The sequence below is a fragment of the Patella vulgata genome, chromosome 7 (assembly GCF_932274485.2).
Source record: "Patella vulgata chromosome 7, xgPatVulg1.2, whole genome shotgun sequence".
In the NCBI taxonomy this organism is placed as follows: Eukaryota; Metazoa; Mollusca; class Gastropoda; family Patellidae; genus Patella; species Patella vulgata.
Window position 1 is genome coordinate 10,560,990 of NC_065885.2, and position 22,264 is coordinate 10,583,253.

Here is a 22,264-nt window from a genome sequence, read left to right on the forward strand (position 1 = left end):
CCAATATTGACCCTCTCCTATTAATCTACTTCCTTCTTTCAATAGGTGTTATAAATGCATTTGTTTACAGTGGTTGCTATGTAATAAAATTAAAGAATTATATATACGGGATTAATGAACCGTTGTCAATTTCGCTGGTCATTACCATGTATTCATAATGGATTATGTGTAATAACATATTGACCGTGACAGTATTTATTGCGGTAATTAAATCGCCCGTAAATCTTATTAAGATCTTGGTAGTGTTATATATTAAAGGGACTATCCCGATTTCAAAAGAGCCTAAAAAAAATATAGAGGAATGGTGTATTTACCTTCTATTATTATTATTATTATTAATATATTTAGAGCCCACTCCATACATTATCTCAGTAGGCTTTACAATTTATACATATAACACAGAACACAATAAAAATAAAAATATCATAATATACATAATAAGAATACGTGATATGTGATAAAGATACAATCATTAATTTAAAAGTAGTAGTGCCTAAAAAGAAACGTTTTGAGAGTGGCCTTAAATTGACTGTAAATATCGATTGCCCTAAGATTTCGAGGGAGAACATTCCACAGTTCGGGCCCACAGACTGTCAGTGAGCGCTTTGCATATGCGGTAAAATGGCGTGCCTCTCTCGTGGAGGGTGGTTCGAGTCGGATCTCATCCGAACTACGAGTGACTCTTCCGGATCTCTGAACGGACACCAGCTCACTGAGGTAACGCGGCGCCGTACGAAGGTGAATACTTCTGAAAATAATACACAGAATTTTGAAGCGAATTCTGCTCTCTACCGGAAGCCAATGGAGCTCACGTAGCATGGGCGTGATAGAATCACGCGATCGATGCGACATCCTGGCAACTAGCCGAGCAGCAGAATTCTGGATTAGCTGTAATTTCTGAATTTGATACGAAGGCAGGCCGAAAAGTAAACTGTTGCAGTAATCCAATCTGGATGTAACAAAACCATGAACTAATTTTTCCGTACTTCTTTGGTCCAAAAGATTCCTCAATTTTCCTATACGCCAGAGAGAGTACGACGCAGCACGACACACGGCGACAACATGCTCGCCTAAAGAGCCGGAAGAGTCAAATATTACGCCCAGATTCCGGGCCGACTGGGACGGGGGAACTGTGACGTCACCAATCCGCACAGCAGCCTCCAGCTCAAAATATTCAGTCGTTTGGACGTGAACGTCAAACTGCTTATCCGGACACGTAACCCTTTTAAGATTTCGGGTCAGTTTTTTCGTTGGGTGACCTGATAATCGATTCCCGTTCCTTGAGAGGTCTATATAGTGAATGAACCATGACCTCTACTTGATAACGAAAGGTAAATTTCACCTACACATTATTATTATAAAATAAAAGTCTACTTTTATGCAGACACCGCATAATACAGCTTGGGACACGGGTCTCCATTTCCAGATGAAGACTGACGGGTTTAAGTTGTTTGAAAACGTATCACAAATATTGAGTTAGTTGCTCGGCCCTTAGCTAGATGAATTTAAGGGATTTTAACACAAAATTAAGCAGTTTTATTCTCCAAAAAATATCGGGATTAGCCCTTTAATATAGATACTTGTTGACTTTACACATACCAATACATAATATATAGCAATAACATAATATACTCCACTGAGTAAACATACTTACGGACACCTCTTTACTTTCATAATATTTCTGTACTGGTTTTATTTTTTATTTTTAGCAGAGGGCTAAAAATATAGAATGATAGATATATGTTCGAGGTGTAAGGTGGATGGAAGCGTTCTCCTTCACCTGACTCCTGCAGGGGGTGGTGGCCACAGAGAGAGGGAGAGAGAGAGAGGGAGAGAGAGAGAGAGAGAGAGAGAGGGGGGGGGGTTTAACGTTCACTCGACACAAACCAGATACATTTCGGAACAAACATACAAGCGGGGAATCAAAACCTCGCCACTTGAATCAATAACATACCTCGTGGTAACCCCCCCCCCCCCAACCACATACATTGACTATTGAATGGTAAATATATGGTTACATAGGAAGTGATCCCACGGGAGTAAAATATGAGTTGTCAAGTGAAGACTGAATTAATGCAATTCTTATACTGCATTATAGCAACATACTGGGTACTGGAATCGGCTGAGGTTTGCCGAGTGAAAGCGTATATGGGGCTTTGGCTCATGGAACTGCTAAAGGGTTTACAATGCTAAATATATAGACTCTACAGAGTAAACATATATAGACTCTACAGAGTAAACATGTTTAGACTCTACAGAGTAAACATGTTTAGACTCCACTGAGTAAACATGTTTAGACTCCACAGAGTAAACATGTTTAGATTCTACAGAGTAAACATGTTTAGACTCCACAGAGTAAACATAGTTTTATTCTGTGTTGACTCCCGTCTGGTTTACTAGCAACCTACGATCACTCCCTTAAAAACCTTTCATTTACTTCATTATTGCTTTACATACGTTAAAAAGCCACGTCCTCAACTCAATATTATCCACAGTCTTCGACATTGTAAACACGACTTATTGGTTAATTTAAATCAACATTAATGTTGTTATCTTACCGTGATATCCAGTATTTAATCCAGTAATTGGCACGAATCGTGTGCCAGAATGCTTTCGGGCCCCAGTTGCATGCGAGGCTAAATATATCCCATGTAGGAGAATCGATGTAGACTGGAATAATTAGATGCTAAAGACTGCCATTCATTTCAGATTCTTCGCGTATTTCGCCGAACACAACTGATTAGAAATTACAGTAAAAACAGAAACCATTGAGTGTAAATCAGTTTATATACATTCATATTACATTATTATGTGCGTTGCGAGCCATTTGTGAGCATTTCTAGGTGGTACAGAATAGCGATTCAGCTTCTTTAATGTGGTTATTAATGCTACATTGTTACTGTAGATCCTTACTATGGCTATTTATCCTCGGATAAAGACACGGCTAAATCTAAAAGTTAAGGCCAGCTCAATTTTTTTCAAGGTCGCTGAGATGTAAATAAGGTTAGGTTAGGTTTAAGAATTTGGAGGAGAAGTTCAGGGTTAGGTTTAAGAATTTGGGGGAGAAGTTAAGTCTCCACATAAGCACTGACCTAGGATGATGAAAAATTAGTTCGTGATATTTCCTAGTTTTGTCAAAAATACATACAATACATTATATACAATGGCTGGTCCAGGGTTAGGGTTAGGGTTAGGGTTGGGATTAGCGCTAGTCCTTTTTACATCTCGTGAACTGTGACGAAAAATTGAGCACTAACCATAAAGTCACCTTTCAAGCTACCCCACCGAGTTTACGTGCGCTCGACCTGGTAGATGTACAGATACAAACTTGTTCAACTTTTACTTCTGCTGAGTCAGCATGAGATAATAGTTATTATGACGTCATTTAAAGCACGAGATAGTGTAGATTATGACATCATTTAAATCTTTAAAGAGGCAGTTGTTATGTAAAATGTTTGAACGTGATGAGTCATGCATATTTATCATTTACGATTTTAAACACTAAACTTTGCAATGACAGTCATGTAATGCGTTATCTTTTAACAAACAAATATTACCTTGCATATAGTTTTATCTGCAGATATTTCGACATAAATATCTATGTTGTTAAGTGGGTAAACAGCCTTGAGAAGTTCGAGTCAGTGGCGGGTGGCGGATCTATTGTTAAATGAACGGCAGCTTAAGTTTCAGGGCCCTAATCGCGGATGGGTCTCACAAGTGACCTTTGTCCACCGAGAAACCGAGGAAGTTCATTGGGATTTTCCAGCGTGGTCCCCCTTTGTCAGTGGTGCAGGACTGAGGCCTGGCAATGGATAACGTCCCGTGTGCACATTGGCGTGCACGTAAAAAATCCCTTTGCAGTTGGAATTCCATATAAGAGTAGGCCGTTGCGCAGCTGTCCGGGCAAAATTTCCCTCATATCACACTGTATGACGTATGCCCGTCTTCATTAGCCCAGTCGGAGCAGAGCTGCAGGACGTTAAACCCCATTTTATTTGGATTAAAGTAATTAGGTCTATACACATAATAGGGACCAACATCTACTGGTAATATCCCAGGTAGAATCAGGTCTTAGGCCTACAATGAGTTAAATAGGCCTACTTTATGCATATTGTCTCAAGAAAATGACAGCACAAAGAAACTGTGCTTGAATAGGTATAGTTTTAAACAATATTCTATTCCATTGGGAAAAGATTGAAAAACAGACAAAGCCTATAAGTATATGTGAATATTATGTTTCTAAAAACACAGCAAAAATAATTCTTGTAAATTGTACCATCTTAAATAAAACACTATGTTTAATTTTATCATCCTATGATGCAGCATGCATGCATATCATATTTCCCTATTTTTCATCCTCCATAACTAGAAAACTATAAAGCACAGGCATTTTTTTTTATTCAACTAATTTGATTATGTAAGAAAGATAATCCAATACATGTATTGTAATTTTAATAAAAAAATCTGAGATGTGGTGGTTAACTTCAAAAAAAACAAACACCTCGAAATGTCCCGAAACAAAGTAAATGTGTGGTGATCTGATAAGTTCCAGAGACCCATAAATGGGGGTCCGCCACCGATACCCGTAAACATCTTGTGATGAGACACTGAATAGATCTCTCTAGGTCGCAATAACCATTCCCCTTGTATATCACATACACTATATATATATGATCACACTTTTAAGATATTGTCAGTGAAAATTGTTTGATACACGTATTGTCTCTCTCAAATTCTTAATTGAATCGAAAAACTGCAGTAAAATGTCTACATTGGGTTATTGGAATATACGAGGGGTAAGATAAATATTTCTATCAACATATATGTAGTTATTCTTCACGGGAATGAAATGAAATTAGATTTAACGTATTACTTTTCTATATCGACTGGATCAAAGAAATGGGGTTTAACGTCCTACTGCTCTGCTCCGACTGGGTTAATGAAGGGAAATTTTGCCAGGAAAGCAACTGAATTCCAACTGTCAAGGACCCCTATACGTGCACTATGATTTTGCCCGGACAGTGGCGCCACTACTTACGAATTCCAACTCCTCTCAGTGGTTATTTTACACGCAGCCAATGCGTACATGGGTTTTTTGTCATGGTCTGCCCATAAAAGTTCAACATTAAAACGAACAATTTGTTTTTAATGACAAAGTAGGAAAGAGATTTGTTGAATTTTATAAACATTTTTGCCTTTTGTAGCTAGCTCAACCTATCAGATTTCTACTACATTATGTGGGTGAAGAATTCACGGATCGGCTATATGAATTGGGTGATGGTGAGTATTAAATTAACATGGATTACACGGTGGCTCAGTGATTTAGGCGCTGGCTCGCTAACCAATTGAAGGAGGGTTGGATGGCCGAATGGTTAGGACGTGCGCGCTGTATCATAAGGTCTGTCATTGAGTCAACTGGCGTGGTTTCGATTCCCCAATTGTACGTGACAAGGAGTAGGATCGCCCGTCCAACCTCTTGGGTTTTCTCTGGGTCCTCCGGTTTCCTCCCACTGCTAAAGACCTCTACGCGCAAGCGAATTATTGAAATAAAATTGGGCCACGTGTTAGTCTCGAAATGACCTAGTTTGTGTCGAGTGGACGTTAATCCTTATTTCTCTCTCTCGCGCTAACCAATTGAGGGGAGGTGGGGGGGGGCGAATGGTTAACACTTGCGAGTTCGATCATACGACCTAATTTATGTCGAGAGGACGTTCATACACCATGCAGTGTACTATGAGGGAAATGTTGCCCGGACAGCCCTACTATTTAAATCGAGTTTCTTCCGACTATACGCTGTCAGGGGGTACCATGTCGGTAAACCTTGATGAACTTTCTCGGCCAACACTGGGATCTCAAGTTTAGCGAGCCACTGTCTTACTCACAGAGCCACTTCGACTCCAGACTCCAGAATCGGATTGATCTAACACCGTTTGGGCGTAAAAGCCAGGTACAGATTTGTCAGACTGTTCTGCGATCAGATAACCTGGTTTGCAAAAAGAGCCCGATAGTGAGGTGTCTGTTTCAGCCCTTGGGCCCACCTTATCTGCGCTCACAGGTGTGTCACCATTTAATATGTATACAAAGATACAGCAACATTTTGTCAAATGTGTGAAGTGGTATCGGGTGTTCCAGAAAGCTTATGCCCTGTGGCACTTTTTTTTTGTTCTACTGCATTGGAAAAAAGTTGAAACAAGTATTTACCAACGAAAACAATGTTACTGTCGTGGGTGGGGATGGGGGGGGGGGGGGCTAACTCAATGATCGCCCCAGTTGACGTAGACTCCAGGTGAATATAGCTTGTGATGGGTGAAATCTTTAAAACGTATTTTCTGCTTCTAGCACCAGGTTTCAGTAAGGAAGAATGGACAAGCGTAAAGGACAAATTGGGTTTAGATTTTCCTAATGTAAGTTTTCAGAAATATTATCACCCCATTCATCTCATTAAAACAGGCCCATGCACGGTCCTTTTTGTCATTTAAATAGGCTTATACATGTCATTCTAGCATTTAAATAGGCTTATACAAACCCTTCTGTAACTTAAACAGACTAATACAGATCCCTCTGTTACTTAAACAGACTAAAACAGACTCCTCTGTTACTTAAACAGACTTATACAGGACTTTCCGTTACATAAACAGACTTATACAGGCCTTTCCGTTACATAAACAGACTTATACATGCCTTTCCGTTTCACAAACAGACTTATACAAGCCTTTCTGTTATTTGAATACGTCTACACAGGTCAATTTGGTACTAAAACAGCCCCTTCTGTTATTTAAATAGGCTGGTACAATCGATATTCCTTGATGAATTCCGGTAATTGTCCGCTCGTTTGAATGTATTTGTTTTTGCTCAGCCTGTTTATTATCACTTCAATGGCTTAAATAAAAACAGAAAACTAGATTGTTGAATTTATCTTTTTAGCTTCCCTACTATATTGATGATGATGTAAGAATAACTCAGAGTAATACTATAATTAGATATCTGGGACATAAATATAATTTGTGTAAGTATACAAGCAATTTGTGTGAGTAACAAGCAATTTTTGTAAGTATAACAAGCAATTTGTTTAAATTTGTGTAACTTACAAGCAATTTGTTCAAATTTGTGTAAGTAACAAGCAATTTGACTAAGTAACAAGCAATTTGTGTAAATTTGTGTAAGTAACAAGCAATTGTGTAAGTAACAAGCAATTGTCTAAGTAACAAGCAATTGTCTAAGTAACAAGCAATTGTCTAAGTAACAAGCAATTGTCTAAGTAACAAGCAATTGTCTAAGTAACAAGCAATTATAAAGAATATAGAGAATTATCTAAAGCAGGGGACACATTTTGGAATGGTAACGTAAATTGTTTTGGTAAAGCTTCCTTTTCTCGATCCGTCTTCATTAGCCCAGTCGGTGCAGAACAGTAGGACATTTTAAAAAATTTAATTTAATATCTTCATCTTGCCGATGGACATTCGCCTGCGTTTGTGATATCTCATATTGTAACGTCCTTCCGTTGATGTTTATTTTCTTTAAAAAAAGAATTAATGAAGCCTAAATGAACCAGTAAATAGTGTATTTTTTTATTTTGTAGTGGGTACAACAATAAAAGAAAAGGTTGCCTGTGATATGATGCTAGAGAATGGCATGGATTTAAGAAATAGGTCTGTTTATGTGTCCTACAATCCTGATTATGTAAGTTTCTATTCAGTCACCGATATTTCCAAATGTGTATGACTAAAACAACCCCGCAATTTCCGGTAAGATTCGTCAAGTGATTCCGGTCATGATCGGCTGATTCCGGCATGATCGGCTGATTCCGGTTATGATAGGTTGAGTCCCGTGTCCCCGCGGTGATTAGCAATTCAGGATAAAATTATCTAGGTCATAAAGCTATCGCATATTCGGATAGCTACTAGTCCCGATTTTGCGTGGTTACAATGTATTTAAAGTCGCCGATCGTCATTGGAGTGATTTTGAATCTCTTATCGGAATATCAAAATGATCCATTGCCGTTCGGTATTTAGAAAGATATGATGAATTGAGAACTTTGTAATGTTCGGCATCATATGCATAAATCTCAATCTGATTAAAACACAGATCCAATTTCGTTTCGTTTTTATAGTTCAAAATTTCGATTTTAATTGTCTTTACTACACTTGAATCTGGAAGCGTTGTTATTTAACTCGTGTTCTGCTTGAAATGAGGGATCAGCCAATCAAATGGTCTGTCGAATCGAGCGTTTGACCTTGTTTGCGCGGAACTGTGGGTAGACATTAGCGGTAATAGAAATCAAAACAAAGCAAAAGTAGATAAAAAAATACATGGCGGTCGCTAATTGGTTAATCGAATGACAGACGTAATCGGGTCAAATGTCGCTTGCTTGGTACCTGACGTCATAGAACGTGAGCTCCCACTATAACTTGTTAGATCTACATTGTGGCCCATCGAAAGTATAAAAAACGAAACGAAATATAGATCTATATTTTATTTAGATTGCATAAATCAATGTACACATGAGTGGATGTAAATGACGATCAAAGATATTAAATCAATCTCTAATACCCCAGTCAGAGCCCCATAAACCCCAAATATCGTGCTGGGGTCTCCATGGTCGCAAATGATCGCCGAGTCACGGCGTTAATTGTTTTGAGCATGTTTAAAACAAACGCCAAGGTTCTGCGATCTGACCTGGAAAGCTATGAGAACGCGGCTTTTTTCAAGTTTGTAATTTTTTGTGACATTATCTCGTGTTGTGTTCACGTTTGCCGGCGACCTTGTGCATTTTCTGGTCGCCATCCCGGTCTTACGGGTCCATAACTGTCAATCTATTTCTTTAATTTTTACCACAGTGTCCCCAAATCAGTTCATGTGAAACTGTGGATAAATAACCAAACAGAATTAATTTACAATTCATCACATTTGTAAAGATACTGTATTCGTCACTGATTTATCTGTTACAGGAAAATGTAAAGGGAGACTACTTCTCTAACTATCTTCCCGCAACCCTGGCTGGATTCGAAAAATATCTTGGTGATAAACCATGGTTTGCTGGTGAAAATGTAAGTTTTATACGTCACACGTTAAGAATTAAATGTGAATGTGTCCAACGTCAATCGGTCAGTCAGTCTGTCCACAATTTGATGTGAATATTTTACCGGGCAGAATACGTTAAAGAGAGAGAGAGAGAGAGAGAGAGAGAGAGAGAGAGAGAGTGTATGGGGTTTAACGTCCACTCAACACAAATTATGTCATTTCGGGACTAACATAAAGTTCAATTTTATTTGAATAATTCACTTACGCGTAGAGGTCTTTAGCAATGGGAGTAAATCAGAGAACCGGGCGAAAACTCACGAAGCTGGACAGACCACCCCACACCATGCCACTTGACTCAATGACAGACCTTATGATCCAACGCGCACGCGTTAAACCATTCGGCCACCCAACAACCCGTTTTTAAATGAATGAATGATATGGGATTTAACGTCCCTTTTTGCAGATCCAACCGAACTTGTGAAGACGGGCATACGCCATACAGTGTGCTAGGAGGGAAATTTTATCAGGATAACAATTAAGATATTGAATTCCAACTATCAAAGGTTCTTTTACGTGCTCTCCAATGTATACACGGTACCTCGGTGTTTTCATCCGATCCGAACGACTAGACCTTGTCTCGTATCAGGTCCTCCTTCCTGCACTAGTTCAGCCAGCTGCAAAATGCCTCCTTGACGACTGGTAGCAAGCTGGGTGTCTAAACTGTTAAATGTTTACGTTCGAACGACAAAGTTAAACTGGTTTAACGATCGCCGGCAGTTTTAAATCATCTTCGATGTCATAGCTAGCCTACGATATTTACTGGATTAGAACCCAATCTGCTGCTCAACGCTCATTGATGATTATATAAAAAAAATGGATAATCGAGACTATGTTTTTATCGTACCGACTTTAGTAATGATGATCGGGGCTAGGCTTAAAATTCAATCGCTAAATTCTCGGTTCAGAGTGGATCAATTTGACTAAAATTTTTCAGCAAATTCTCTTTACATTATCTGGTTTTTAACTATTATAGTGAGAACTGCCATCTGATCTTTATCTTATCTTCCATGATGTATCTTTAAATGAAGGGTCTGTGTTATGTTTTATTTCATGTTTCTGTTCTATTTATTTCAGATCACCGTTTGTGATTTTCCGTTATATGAATTACTGGATCAACATCGTCTAGTGGCGCCGACTTGTTTGGATAAATACCCCAAATTAAGAGCATTTTTAAGTCGATTTGAATCTTTACCTAGGAATAAACTATTCATGACAACACCCATGTATATGAAGCATCCAATTCACAATAAAAATGCCAACTTTCGCTAATGATAAATATATTTCATATTGATCAAATTGTAATGCTTAGAATCATTAGTAGGAAAAGGTATGACTACAGTAGAAAATATCATGGCCTTTGTTCAACGAATTTATAATTATTGCATTATCATATTTAGAAGCAAACCAAACTAGCGGTAAATGTTTCGATTCTGTATAATCAAACCCAGAATCATTTTTTTTTTTCGTGATTCTCCAGTATGATCTTTAAACTTTATACCAATGTGACATCTTATTTTTTCAGCTATTGTGAATATTGTAAAAGCGCATCAGTGCAGCTAATCTAGATGGATGTTGGCCCTTTATAAATGTTCATTATTATTATTATTATACAGACAGAGTCTGTCCAATTGTGGTTGGTAACAAAATTGCTTGTTTGTGTAATCGTTTTGCAATGGAATTACAGACTCTTACACAGATGGTCTGGCCAAGTATCATTTTGATAACAAACTATATTTTTTGTATAATCTTATAGTACTATACAATTACAAATTCTTACACAGTTTCCCCAAGTATATGTTAATATGCAGAACTACCATTCCGTTCGAGGAAGGTTGGGTGGTCTAGTGGTTTAACGCGTGCGCATGAGACCATACGGTCTGTCATTGAGTCCAGTGGCGTGGTTTGGATTCTGCGCTTGTGCGTGGGATGGATTAAGGTCGCCTGTCCAACCTCGTGGGTTCTTTCCGGGTTCTCCGGTTTCTTCACACTGCTAAAGACCACTACGCGCAATCGAATTATTGAAATAGAATTGGACCATCTCTCTTTCCATCTCCCAGACTCTGGTCACATCTACACAGATGCCCCTACACCCTCACATTGTTGGGTTATCCTGTTCTGATTGATTTGTTAACATCAGTAATTATCTGTGGAGGAAATCGTGATTAAAATGATTCACAATAACCCGTTAAAACATTCTGTTAAACCCTTTATTATAATAACTATTATCATAGTCTAATCGTGTTTGTAAACATCAAATCTGGACAAATGTTTAATTTTCAATAAATAATGCTTTAACATGGCAATACTGGTTTTATTATGTGTTCACAATTATTCAAATGCAAATGTAATTATATTTGCTTTCGTGTTTAGATTGTGTGTGTCTATGTCTGCTCGCAATGACAACGATCTACATACAAATGCATACATGTATGTAGTTATTTTACTTGTGCGTGTTTGGATTCTGTGCCTATTACGCAAGAATAAGAATCGTCAAGACTGGAGTGGAGCTTAAAGGAGCTAAATCGCTAATATTTGGGACCTAGAAATTGACACATATAATAATGTAATATGAATGTATATAAACGGATTTACATTCAATCATTTCCCTTTTTGCTCTGATTTCAAATCAGTTATGTTCGGCGAAATACGTCAGAAGTCTTAATCGAATGGCAATCTCTAGCGTCTGGTTATTCCAGTCTACACTGATAGTATTTATTGCGCATGCTCTCCAGGTAAGAATATGCCGTCTCCGTTTGACATGACTTGAGGAATATGTCTGGACAGTGGTGTTTCAGCGTACTCTTCCTCGACTACGGGATCTCTAATGTACAATGCCAGTGTGTTTTGGGGACCTCAGAATTTTGTTTCATCCCAGCGACATATCAGAAACTTGGGCACTACCTCAGACGAATAAAGGTTTTCTTGGCTCGATCACGTCGGAATTTGATCCCTGGATATTCCCAGCACGGTGCTAGATCTTTGTTCGATCTGAGAAATATCTTTCCCTGTTTATACCCACAGTTCTAACCCTAACCCCTTAGAATAGTTTTAGCCACAATCCACCGTTCTTACAGCTTCAATTTGTACGTTTGACATGTAATTTATAAACCTAACCCGAACCCTAACCCTAACCCTTGAGAAAGATATTTCTCAGATCGAACAAAGATCTAGTATTGTGCATATCCAATAGTTCGATTGTTCTTTTGAAACTCGGCCACCAAACACTCTTTATTCACACTTTATTATCGTCTAGCGCTAAAATCTTATCAGGTTATTTCCTAAGGTAAATATCTATATCATAACAGAAGTTAATTAACAGAAAATGCTGATACATACATTAACATTTGAGTTAATGATAAACATGGCCACAGATCACCAGTGATTTCCCCATTGACTTTAATGCTAATTCTCGTCTCTTAGCATGTATGATGTTCATCATGAAAAACTTGAGATACACAAGCTGTAGAGACAAGTATACATGCAATTTTCATATCAACATTTCAAATTAACCAACTTCTTTAACTATTTATAAATCCTTCCGCCTCAAAATCATGAATATTCACCAAAACTTGGCAGAAAATGTGTTTTCAAACACCAAAAAGTCAACAAAAATCGCAATGCAAAAAAAGGAAAAAACGAAAAAAAAAGAGGACTAAAATTAACTTTCGCCCTACATTGGGCGCAGGAATATTTGGTGAGCTGTGTCCATATGATCACTGGAAATCTGTTTCGAAGAGGCATTGCGAAATCCTTCTTATAACCCGGTGTAAGGTGACTGTCCTTTATAAGATCAAATGCCTTCTACATGTGACGTCACGTCATACGTCGATCATTGGCTCGATGGCGCATACATTGTTCACATAAGACGTAGTAACGTAACAAGGTGCGGCACAATGATGCCTTTTACTCATATTATATACCCATTAATTACGCTAAATAGGAAAAGTATTTCTTATCCAGGTATACTTCAAACACCTTTACTAATTTTTCCAATGCTTCAAAAAATGTTTTAGAATTTAATTTGCAGAAGGAAAAAAGTTAATATTGTGTGGTAATTAACCTGTCAGTGATTGTAGCGGTCTAGCGAATATTCTCTGCTGATCAGTGTGGATGCGCAGGCACGCCATCCCAAACTTAGGCTGCCTGTCTACACCCTACAGCTAGACAAATCGGCCCCGTTTGTCGCGACGCAGGATCTCTAAAACTATTATGGCCACTTCCGCCTTCATTTCTATCGGGTTTGGAGCTCAAAGTACGGCAATAAACTGATCGCTCTAACTTGACTGAATGAAAAATCTAACATACCTTTCGACTTTGTGGAATAACAATCTATAATTCTACTGATCTTTTTTTTGAAAATCTTATCGGATTCCTGAGAACAGATGTAGGCCTATTTTCTTCATGATCACCATCAAAACATTGAAGAATCCATTATGTCGTAAATTTTATGTTAATTAGATTGCCATTACTTAGATTTTCCTTTTTCTCACTGATTTATTGTCGATTTGGGATGATACGAATATTTAGTATATATTAAAGACGTCTCTATTCATTTGACCTCATTTGATCTGTAACATTAAGAGTTAAGTGGATTTATCTCCCTTTCATGATTAATAATAATGTTCTCATGAGCCCTTTTTTTTCGGCATGAAGCCTTAGTGCATAAGGTACTTATATGTGTATCTCCCCTGTTGGGAGCTATGTATACTATTATATTTTCTTACTTGACTGTCATTTGGGTTTTCTCTCTTTGTTTGCTCTGTACCATGTCCCCTGTGGACCCTTGATTGGAAATAAAGCTATTATTATTATTATTTATTATTATTGTATTCTGTTGTAGATTGTGAAAATTTTGGATCCATGTGTCGACGCTTTAAATCACATGGATCCATTAAACCTTCTAACTGTTTAATTCCATTTTTTTCATTGAAGATTCTTATATTACAAATCTTTCCTTACTCTAGAAACGTAATCACTGGGGTGGATCGATGTGTGCAGTATGCAGGCACGCGTGAAATCTGTGACATATTAATTAGTTTTCAGTATTAACGTTTTAATTAAATAATTCATTGATTAAATAATACATAATGAAATAATATGACTTAGTAAAAATAAATTATATTAAAATAAAACTTGAGCATTGTATACGTTTGTACTTTTATGTTTGATAAGCTATCCGTAGACTATAACATCAACGCCACCTATCAAAATTAGGTCAATCTTTGACATCGTTGTGGACACATTTGAGATCACTCTACATTGAAGTACTTTGTCCTCCTTTCCCCAAAACGACATATAATAGAGAGGGGCCTGTATGGCAGGTGTGTTGACATAAACTCGCACTTTCTCCAGTTTTCTTATAAACTGAATTTAAAATGCCTAGATCTACACTGGGTTATTGGAACGTAAGAGGGGTAAGAGAAACATTCGTATTTTAAAGGACAATGTTAGTGTCAGCCATTATCACATATGTGACAGAACGCATGGTTAAACACATTTCAAATATAATTTTAACACAGAGATCATTGCTACGGTAGATGCGTAAAGAAGATTTGAAGAAACGGGAAGTGACGCAAAAAATGGAAGACACGAGTTATCCTTATATATAACTGACTGAAGGAACGAGCGATAACAGATACATGGTCGAATTACAGCTCACTGATAATTCCGTGCGGTTGGGACGAAAAACCGAGGTCCCATATACACATTGGCGTACACGTAAATGATCCATTGACAGTTGAAATTCAAAATAAGAGTAGACCGTATGCATGCCGCTGGCGGGGCAAACGTCTTTCATGGCACACTGTATGGCGTATGCCCGTCTTGATTAGCCGAGTCGGAGCAGAACAGTAGGACGTTAAACCACATTTCATTTCATTTCATATAAAAAAGAACACTTTGTTTTTTACGACACCGTTAATGATATTCATTTTGCAGCTAGCTCAGCCAATTAGATTTTTACTACATTATGTTGATGAAGACTTCACGGATCAACTGTATGTAATCGGTCCCGGTAAGTTTAGGTAATGTCGTCAAAATGTCACTAATTTATTTCATATCGGAATGTCACTAATTGATTTAGTGTCGGAATGTCAGCATTTGATTTCATAGTGGAATGTCATTAATTGGTTACATATCAGAATGTCAGCAATTGATTGAATATCGGCATGTCAGCAATTGATTGAATATCGGCATGTCACTGATTTTGTTAGTATTGGATTTTAATATCGGAAGGTCACTAATTAGTTTCATATCGAAATGAACCATGGATTGAATATCGGGATGTCACCAATTGATTTCACAGCGGAATGACATTAATTGGTTTCATTTAGGAATGCCACTTATTGATTTAATATCGGATTTTCACTTATTCCAGACAAACGAATGTGCAAGAACTATGCAAAAATTAGGGTGTCTAACTTTGCTCCACATGCATAGCTAGAGTATTGGGGGTTGGATCGTGGGCATTGTTGCACCAATACCGGTTATGCCGAAGTAAAAAAAAGTTAAACAGATAATTGTATGAGCTCCAATGGGGCTTCATGTACCGGCTGCGTCCCCTCTCTTTGCATCTTGATTCGAGGAACAATTAAACAGTATTTTTTTGTTTTGTTTTCAGCACCAGAATACAGCCGGGAAGACTGGAAAAAAGTAGAGAACAATCTAGGTTTAGATTTTCCTAATGTAAGTTTAAGAGATGGTAGCATATTCAATATTCGCTGATCTCTTTAGAAATTAACTACGCCCGCCAATTCGAGTTCTTCTGGGTTTCATATAAATATATTAGAGCTTGAATATGTCATATAAATAGGCTTATACAGGCCCTTCTATTACTTAAACAGGCCTGTATACTTAAAGAAACCAATAGAAATCCCTCTGTTACTTCAACAGACCATACAGGTCACAATTCTATGGAATACAATTACTGCTTATGACTGAGCGACGTTTCGACTAGGCTTCTCTAGTCATTATCAAGCAATGATAAAATTTGAAAATATGATAAGACAATACAAGCCCTTATGTAACTTATACAGACTAATACAAGCCCTTCTGTTACTTAAACAGACTAACACAGGCTCTTCTGTTATTTAAATAGGCTGATGCAATCGGTATACCTCGCTACATTCAGGTAATTCCGGTCCGTTTGAATGTGTGTTTTTTCGCCGCCTGTGTATTATCGTGTCAACCCAAAAAAACAAAATTGTTGAATTTATCTTTTCAGCTTCCCTACTATATTGATGATGATGTAAGAATAACTCAGAGTAATACTATAATTAGATATCTGGGACATAAATATAATTTGTGTAAGTATACAAGCAGCTTATGTAAGTATACAAGGAATTTGTGTAAGTAACAAGCAATTTGTGTAGTAAGTAACAATGGCAGCGGTGTGTATGGGGGCAGAGGGGGCGACGTACCCGAGCATCGATTTCAAAGAAGCAGGTCGATTTAGACTTTGATGTACAAGATGTCGTATACAGTCGGAAAAGCCAGTGTGAATGGGGATTCGTGTTTTGATAAGCAAGGGCAGGGTTGGCTCTATACCTAAGCCTTGGGAGGGGATGGGGTGGGTTGGGGTTGGGGTCGGGGCTATACAATTAAGGAGTTGGCCGCGAGCATCACCAAATCTCTGTATTTAATAAAAAGATAATAAACTTCAATTTGTTAGTTCAATGGACGTTAAACCCCAGTTCTCTCTGTATATCAGTTTTATCTTGACGTGTATTATTTTATAAGTATATATTTTTTATTCTCTAGTGGGTTCAACCCTTAAAGAAAAGATTACGTGTGATATGATGGTAGAAACGGCCATGGACTTCAGAAATATGTCAGTTTATGTTTCATACAATCCAGACTATGTAAGTTTTCATTAAAGATGCATTATTCAAGAGCAAAATCTGCCTGTTTCAGATCTTTCGTTTGGCACCAAATGTTATATAAATCATTAATTAGTCATTTATTTACATGTCAGACTCATAATCAACTCTCTAGAATTTCGGATGGTTTTCATTTTCAGCATATTTAAATACCATTGGCAGTTAATGATTTAATTTAAAATAAATATCGAGACATTGTTCATTTATTTAATATAGCGAGAACTGCCAGATATACATCAAAATCTTACATAATGCATCTTTATTCTTTTTTTCTTTCAAGTTAAGCACTGTCTGTGTTACCTAGTTAAGTGTTTGTCACGCGTATGGCTCATTTCAAGCACCATTTGAACAGGCCTGCCAAGAATAGGGAAATTGTGCCTACGCCTATTTCAAATTCCATCGGTCATGGGTTCTTTACCAACATGTACACCATATACAGTGTGCTATGAGGGAAATTTTGCCCGGACAGCTGCACTGCGACATACATTTTGTTCGGTTTAAAAGAGAGAGAGAGAGAGAGAGAGAGTCTATGTGTGTTTAACGTCCACTCGACATAAACTAGGGCATTTCGGGACTAACATATGGTTCAATTTTATTTCAATAATTCACTTGTGCGTAGGGGTCTTTAGCAGTGTGGGGAACCGGAGGACCCGAAGAAAACCCACGGGGTCGCACAGGTGACCCTACTCCTTATCACGTACAACCGTGGAATCGAAACCACGCCAGTTAATTCAATGACAGACCTTATGATGCCGCACCCACGCGCTAATCCCCCGGATTAAAAGAGATCTAATCATATTAAAGAGACATTATGTAAGATTTAGATAAAGAGCTGGCAGTTCTTAGTATAATAGTTCAAAAATAGATAATTTAAAATTAATATATTGAAAATTTCAATCAAATTACTGTTTGAAGCTTTGACTTAGATTGTTTATTATCGCAGCAATATTACTTGTTAATCGAGACTCGGCCTCGTTTCTCCACTTCTAAATTAAATCATTAAATGGCGATCGTATTTTAATCTGTTTACATCCGCGTCACCCGATTGTCCAGAGAGTTGATTATAGGCTTGTCATGTGAATAGATGTCTAAATAATAATTTATATAACATTTGAAGCCAAAATAAAACCGTGTAATAAGTATAGTTAGCTCTTACATAATACATTTAAGATAACTTCGTTATAACATGATTGGTTTTTATCGTTCGTCTGGAGGGCAGGTGGTCAAGTGGTCTAACACATGCGCTTCAGATTAAATTTCCTGTCAATGAGTGACGTGGTTTCGATCTCAAGGAGTAAGTTCGCCTCCTCCCCGTTCTCTCTCTCTCTCTTTATCTCTCTCTCTAGCTTGTTGGTCTGGATATTAAGCAGGTTAGTACGTATTCATCCACTTGCATATTTAATCTGTTACAGGAAAATTTAAAGGGAGACTACTTCTCTAACTATCTTCCCACAACCCTGACTGGATTCGAAAAATATCTTGGTGATAAACCATGGTTCGCTGGTGAAAATGTAAGAGTGTTGTTTTTATTTTCCATCGTATATCTATAAAGTCTAAATACTGTATGATTGTGTAACATGGGTCGTGATATAACATCACACTACGAATCTGACTTTGAGGAATTCTTTTCTCACAGAAATCTTTTTTTAAATTTATTCTGTGTAAATGATTAGTGTCCACTTCTGGTTTAATTTATGTTAATTGACTTGTCCGAAGTGGCCATATACGACGTTTCATCTATCGACGTTTTGAACACCGAAGTTTTAAACACGATCCCTAAGTTGGTGCACCTTAGTCCTAACCCTAAGCATGTTCAGTAACATAGTTCCTATCATCTTCAATAGAAGGCTTGATATCGCTTTAACTCAATACAAGGAGTAGGGTCGCCTGTCCAACCTCGTGGGTTTTCTCCGGGTCCTCCGGTTTCCTCCCACTGCTAAAGACACCTACGCGCAAGCGAATTATTGAAATAAAAAAATAAATAAACCGTATGTTAGTCCCGAAATGACCTAGTTTGTGTCGAGTGGACGTTAAACCCCATTTCTTTCTCTCTTTTAACTCAATACATCTTATTAAGCCCTTCACGTAATCCCTGCATATTTCGTCACTGGCTATTGACCCAACTGGGGACCTCTCAGATTCCTCGATAGAAACTGGCATCGCGAATACCAAGTCTCGCGCTTTCCAGATAAAATGTCTACCTGTGATAATCGCGTTGCAAAGTTCAAGGTTGGTTCAATGTTAAAGTTTCGTGGAGGTCGCCAAGTTTGATTAGAGTGTCTTTGTGTCACGACCTATATTTGGACAACGCTATTATTCACGTGCCAGTGGTAAAGGGGGATAACATACCTGTAAGTCCGGGAATTGCTGACTAATTTAGCAACGGCTAGATGTTTTTTTTAAAACTCGCGGTCGTTGCTTCACGAACATGACTTCCCTATTAGTATTACCACCAGTTAGTTCCCCTGTATCCTTTGGCTTTATGGCGAAAACTCCGTGTCCCGGTCTACCCTTCAGTGCTATGTCTAAATTAGAGAATGACTTATTTATTTTGCTTTAAAGATTTTTCAAAACTATTTTTATTTTTCAGATCACGGTTTGTGATTTTCCTTTCTATGAATTACTGGATCAGAATCGTGAAGTGGCGCCGACTTGTTTGGATAAATTTCCCAAATTAAGAGCATTTTTAAGTCGATTTGAATCTTTACCTAGGAATAAACTTTTCATGACAACACCTATGTATATGAAGCATCCAATCCACAACCCTTATGCCAATTTTCTCTAATGGTGAATAGACTTTCATGTAAAATTTATCAGGTACAACCAGTGGCGTGCAGAGGTTAGGGGTTACAGAGGGTCAACTCCTTGATGACATGCACCCGTCCCCCCCCCCAGGTCCTAAGAAATCTGAGAATTAAAGGATGACATTTAATTTAATATGTCAAAACAGATGAAATAAACTCTTATTCAAATTAATTTAACTTTATGATTATTGTAGCATTGCCCGTCGGTTGAATATGGAAAGCGGTGCCACCAAATCATATTCCACATCCGACGTGTGACACATTCCCTGCTACACATCTATTGTTAGCCTGTGATCGTCTAGGTTTGACTCTGGCGTGGATATTATTGTAATTCTCCACTCTTGAATTTCACTAACTATTGGACTTCACTTGGTCTATTCTCGCCCATATACAACTACGACAATAAATCACAAAAATTATGCATTAAGCCTGTCGCAACGCTGGATCAGACGTTTATTATATTATAGATACATAATTCTTGATACAAATACATTCGGTCCTGGTCTAAAAAACCGGAGATAAAACTTTATAAGACAAATACTCTGGAAAAACCTATGGACTCCTTCAAATCATTATATGAAAAACACTGAAAACTTGTAGTTTTCAAGTCGACGACAGAAGCTAGAATGACACATCACACACTTATAGACAACTATTGGACTTCACTTGTTATGTACGTAATCATGAACAACAATACAATATAGTTTCTTTTCAACATTTTATGTCAAAGCAGGAAACATGGTTACAAGTATCTATAGACTAAAATAGAATAACACGTCTCTTAGTCTACCACACTCCCACTAAACTTTCAAAGCGAATTTCCTTATGGAAACCTCACATTATGGCTCTCCTAAGAATCAAACGGTATCTAATGGTGTCTAAAGAGTCATGCGGCGTCTAAAAAATCTCAACGGTGTCTGACTTTTCAAGCCCTGGTTTAGCTCTTTTATAGGACCCAACCCTTACTGCTGCTTACGTCATAGACTGGCCAAAGTTCCAAATTCCCAAGTATTGAATAGACATGCCCCATACCTTACGTGCGGGGATTATTATACCTAATCTGGTTTCCAGAATACTTTTCATCATTGCTGGTGCAGATTCATAAACAAGAGAGGATGTGATATATTTCTGACCATGAAGAAGATACTTGACAATTTAAATGTGTTTATTAACCTATAGTTCATGTAATATCACACATTTCCGTCGGTTTATGTAATATCTAACTTGTTTATGTCCTGGCCATAAAAGTGTTACAATTCGTATACTACAATTTATACTGTATGCTGTCCTTGTGTATATTATGGCTTTGGCCGAGAAAATACCTTGAGGTTTTCCAGCGCTGTTTCCCCTTGGCAGTGATGCAGGACGAATGGTTTAACAAGGAACGGATTCCCCGGTTGTACGTGACAAGGAGTAGGGTCGCCTGTCCAGCCTCGTGGGTTTTCTCCGAGTCCTCCGGTTTCCTCCCACTGCTAAAGACCCCTACGCGCAAGCGAATTATGAAAATAAAATTGAACCATATATACAATTGAACTATATTTCAGTCCCGAAATGACCTAGGTTGTGTCGAGTGGACGTTAAACACCATTTCTCTCTCTCTCTTAACAAGGAACGGTGTCTATCCATTCGGATGGGACATAAAACGAGGTCTTTAGTGTATACGATGGCGTGCACGTAAAATGGAAGTAGGAATCGATAAAAGGGTAGGCCGTAGCACCGCTTACCAGGCACAATTTTCTCATAGCACGCTTCATGACGTATTAGCATTGACATACATTATGCAAGAGCTAAATCTGTCTAGTTCAGGTCTTTCTTTGGACCTGAAATGTGATATAAACTGTTAATTAGACATTTATTAATCTAAAAAGACCTTAATCAACTCCCGCTGCCATCTTATGTGTCGGATTTTCACTGGATGATTAAATACGAAATTGGATAATCGAGTCTATGTTGTTTTAAAATTCAAAAGCTAATATCTCGGATCAGAGTGGATCAATTTGACTGAAAATTTCAGCATATCCCCTTTACATTATCTAGCTTTTTACTATTATAGTGAGAACTGTCAGCCCTTTATATAATCTTCCATAATGCCCCTTTAAACGGCCGAACCGTTCTATTTTAATTAAAATCGAAGCCATCCGATCGAGAGTTGATTATGGTCTTGTCATGTTAATAAATATCTAATTAATAATTTATATAACATTTAACTAGGCCCAAAGAAAAACCTGCAATAGACGGATTTAGCTCTTGTTTAATGTATGTTTAAACATGAAATACGATAACCTGATCCGCTTTTATTAAGAAAGATACGACCGGGTCAGGAGATTAAAATATAAAAGTCCTATATCTTAGTATTCATGAATTTACGATGAGATTGCTATATACGTTATCTCTGTCCTTCACATTTCTGTATAATAATACATTCATGGTGGCTAAGAGAGTAAGACGCTGACTCGCTAGCCTAGAGGTCGCGGGGTCGCTCCCGGTGTTGGTCAAGAAAGT

General features: G+C 37.8%; 2 protein-coding genes across 2 annotated transcripts; both read left to right on the plus strand.

The window, feature by feature from the left end:
* The first annotated feature begins 4,677 nt into the window (after positions 1-4,677).
* On the plus strand, positions 4,678-10,440 carry LOC126828542 (glutathione S-transferase Mu 4). Its single transcript, XM_050558363.2, has 7 exons — positions 4,678-4,796; positions 5,205-5,280; positions 6,340-6,404; positions 6,925-7,006; positions 7,580-7,680; positions 8,949-9,047; positions 10,156-10,440. The coding sequence occupies exons 1-7, from the start codon at positions 4,764-4,766 to the stop codon at positions 10,348-10,350; spliced, it is 651 nt and encodes a 216-aa protein (XP_050414320.1). The 5' UTR covers positions 4,678-4,763; the 3' UTR covers positions 10,351-10,440.
* A 3,867-nt stretch (positions 10,441-14,307) lies between these two features.
* Positions 14,308-20,074, plus strand: LOC126828540 (glutathione S-transferase Mu 4). Its single transcript, XM_050558361.2, has 7 exons — positions 14,308-14,495; positions 15,019-15,094; positions 15,701-15,765; positions 16,304-16,385; positions 16,840-16,940; positions 18,371-18,469; positions 19,549-20,074. The coding sequence occupies exons 1-7, from the start codon at positions 14,457-14,459 to the stop codon at positions 19,741-19,743; spliced, it is 657 nt and encodes a 218-aa protein (XP_050414318.1). The 5' UTR covers positions 14,308-14,456; the 3' UTR covers positions 19,744-20,074.
* Positions 20,075-22,264: the final 2,190 nt, after the last annotated feature.